The 2470-nt window shown below is 68.4% G+C and overlaps 1 protein-coding gene across 1 annotated transcript in view; it reads right to left on the reverse strand.

Moving 5' to 3' along the window:
- PDGFA (platelet derived growth factor subunit A) overlaps nt 1–502 on the reverse strand; it is a 20569-nt gene extending 20067 nt beyond the window's left edge. Inside the window, exon 1 of the mRNA XM_045285923.1 lies at nt 416–502. Coding sequence (XP_045141858.1) covers nt 416–487 — 72 coding nt within the window. The 5' untranslated portion in view covers nt 488–502. The remainder of the gene's footprint in view (nt 1–415) is intronic.
- Between the last annotated feature and the right edge of the window lie 1968 nt (nt 503–2470).

Raw genomic sequence — 2470 nt, forward strand, 5'->3', positions numbered from 1 at the left:
AGCGCGCCGCGGCTGTGCAGCTCCACTCCTCCGGGCTCGTGTCCAGCGGGCCCGCGCGCCCAGCTCCAAGGCCCGCGCCGGGCCAGGCTCCCCGCGTGCCCTGGGGCTGCCTGCCCGCCGGTGCCAGTTGAGATCCTGCGGCACCCGGCGGCGGGGAGGGGAGGAGGCCGCCTCAGACGCGCCGCCGGCACTGTCTCGTCCTCTCGGCCCCAACGGCGGCGAAAGGGCAGCGCCCAGGGCTGCTGCGCCGAAGAGGGCAGAAGAGGGCAAAAGAGGGAAGGCCCCTGCCTCTGAGCGCCCAGCCTCGGACCACCCGGAGGACCCGAGAGCCAGTGCCTCCCCTCCCCATAAAAAGAGGGCGCCGGGTCGCTGGGGCGAGGCCGGGTGGGCCTGGGGACGCGTCTAGGGCACTCACCTGGCGGCTGCCACCTGCCCCCGCCCTGGAGCCGACGCCTGGGGCCCCGGAATGAGCAGCCTCCACCCACATTCCAGAGGGGCGCGCGCCCAGGCGAGGGAGGGGGCTGCTGCGAGCCTCAGGCCCACTCCGGGGCTCTGCGCACTCCAGCCCCACTCCTGCTCAGAAGGCTGGGCCGCGCCCTGAGCGGAACCCAGAGGGTGGAAGGGAAGAGACGGCTCGGTGGGTGTCACTGGAGTCGGGGCTTTCAGAATGGGCATCCACGGGCGAGCAGAGCGCCACCTCAGGCCAAGGCGCGGCACCGAGCGCTCGGCGGGGACCCGAAGCGCTCGGCTGCCGAGGACTGAGCGCGACCGACAGCTCAGTGCTAAGGACCTAAGGCCCCCTGGATGGACAGGGTGGGCTCCGCCTGCCTAGACTAAGTGGGACCCGGACCGGCGGCGGCCCCGGAAGCCTCTCCTGTGTCCTTCCCTCCAGGGTGCAGACGCCACCTGGAACCTAGACCCTGGAGCCCGGCCGTCGGACCCCAAAGCTAGGCGGCGGCGGGGGCTTCTGGGGCCAAGAGAGGCCCCAGTGGGTGGGCGGTCGTTTGAGAAGAATTTCACCATCCCTCGAGCTCGCCGCCCGCCCCGACCCCTGGTCTGGTGGATCAGACCCGCCCCACCCCCTACGGCGGTGACCGCCCTCCCGCGGGACAACAGCTATGAGAGAGCAGCGCCACACGCGGGAGGGCTCTCCTTCACTCACAGCTCCAGCATTTCAAAGGCTGTGTCCGCGAGGGGCCTCCCTCGGGGGCGCTTGCCCCCCACACCCCGCATACCTGCGGGGCGGGGTCTCGCCTGCTGCTGAGGAGGACCCCAATCTAGCAGCGCCCTCACACTCTTGCTCACCCGGATGGCAGCACCCAGCAGAAACCCTGTGGTCACACACGGATCTCCGAAGGAATTTGGGGATGGGGAAGAGGCGAGGAAACTTGGGAGATGTTTCAGAAGGCCAGGCAAGTCTGTCCCTGGCTTTGGAGAGGCCGGCCCGCCGGACGACCCGGCGTGAGCTGGCGGAGCCGGAGTCTGAGCCTTGTCTAGCAGAGCCTCTGGTGGTGCGTGAGCCCACGGACACCTCTGTGTATGGAGAAGAGGTACTGCGGAGGGAGGGCCTGTGCCTGGGGGTTCTGGCCACCCAGAGTGCGGGTCTCCGCGCCTTGGCTGACTGGGAACTGGAAGGAGACTTGGGGTTCGCAGAAGGAGCCCGCCTTCCCCGGAGTCTCTGTCCCGGCCCGGCGAGCAGCAGGGGCGCCTCGCCCGCGGGTCGGGTCGGCGTGGGTGCAGGGGACCAGCGCTGGCATTTCGGGATTGGCCGGCCGCTATTAAAAATAAAACCTAGGCCGTCGTCATGGCGACTACACAACAGCGGTCGCTGCGCGAGGGTGGCAAGAACTTGTGCGACCGAGTCTGGGGACCACGGGGGGCGACGCGCGTTCCAGCTCCAGCGGCCAGCGCTAGGTGAGGCCAGGACACACACACACACCCCAACCAGCACCAGCACTACTAAGGCAGAAATGGGTCCCTACAAGTCCTGCCTTCTGGAACTGGAATTTGAGACGGAACTGGCTTGGCCTAGAGGTCGCCAACTTGGCTACGGACCCACGGCCCAGTCGGCCGGGCCAGACCCCTCTCTTGGCCCTGGCCCTTCCAACTCCAACGTGGGTGTCTGCGCCCAGAGCAGACAGGCTGAGGTGGCCAAGCGAAGAAAAGTGGGTTAGGGTACCCAGGGTGTCAACCGCAGCACCCTCAGAGAAGACGGTGCAGAGCCAGGCAGCAGCGACGGACTTGGCTCGAGGCAAGGGGTATGGGCTCAGCAGCCGCCCTGCCTTCGCCATCGGGTAATCCCCAGCATGCCGCGGTCACGTGCCTCTTCCTGCCCCGCGTTAGGCGGTTCCTACGGTTCGCTGCAAACACTTCATAATAAAGCTAAGCATACATTGGAGTCGGCGGGGGCGTAGGTCGGCGGGGATCCCGCGCCAGCCAGCGCGTGGGCGCGGCGTTCCGGGCCTGGCTG

Source organism: Echinops telfairi, unplaced genomic scaffold, assembly GCF_000313985.2.
Source record: "Echinops telfairi isolate 266 unplaced genomic scaffold, ASM31398v2 ScPeMD7_5;HRSCAF=22, whole genome shotgun sequence".
Lineage (NCBI taxonomy): Eukaryota > Metazoa > Chordata > Mammalia > Afrosoricida > Tenrecidae > Echinops > Echinops telfairi.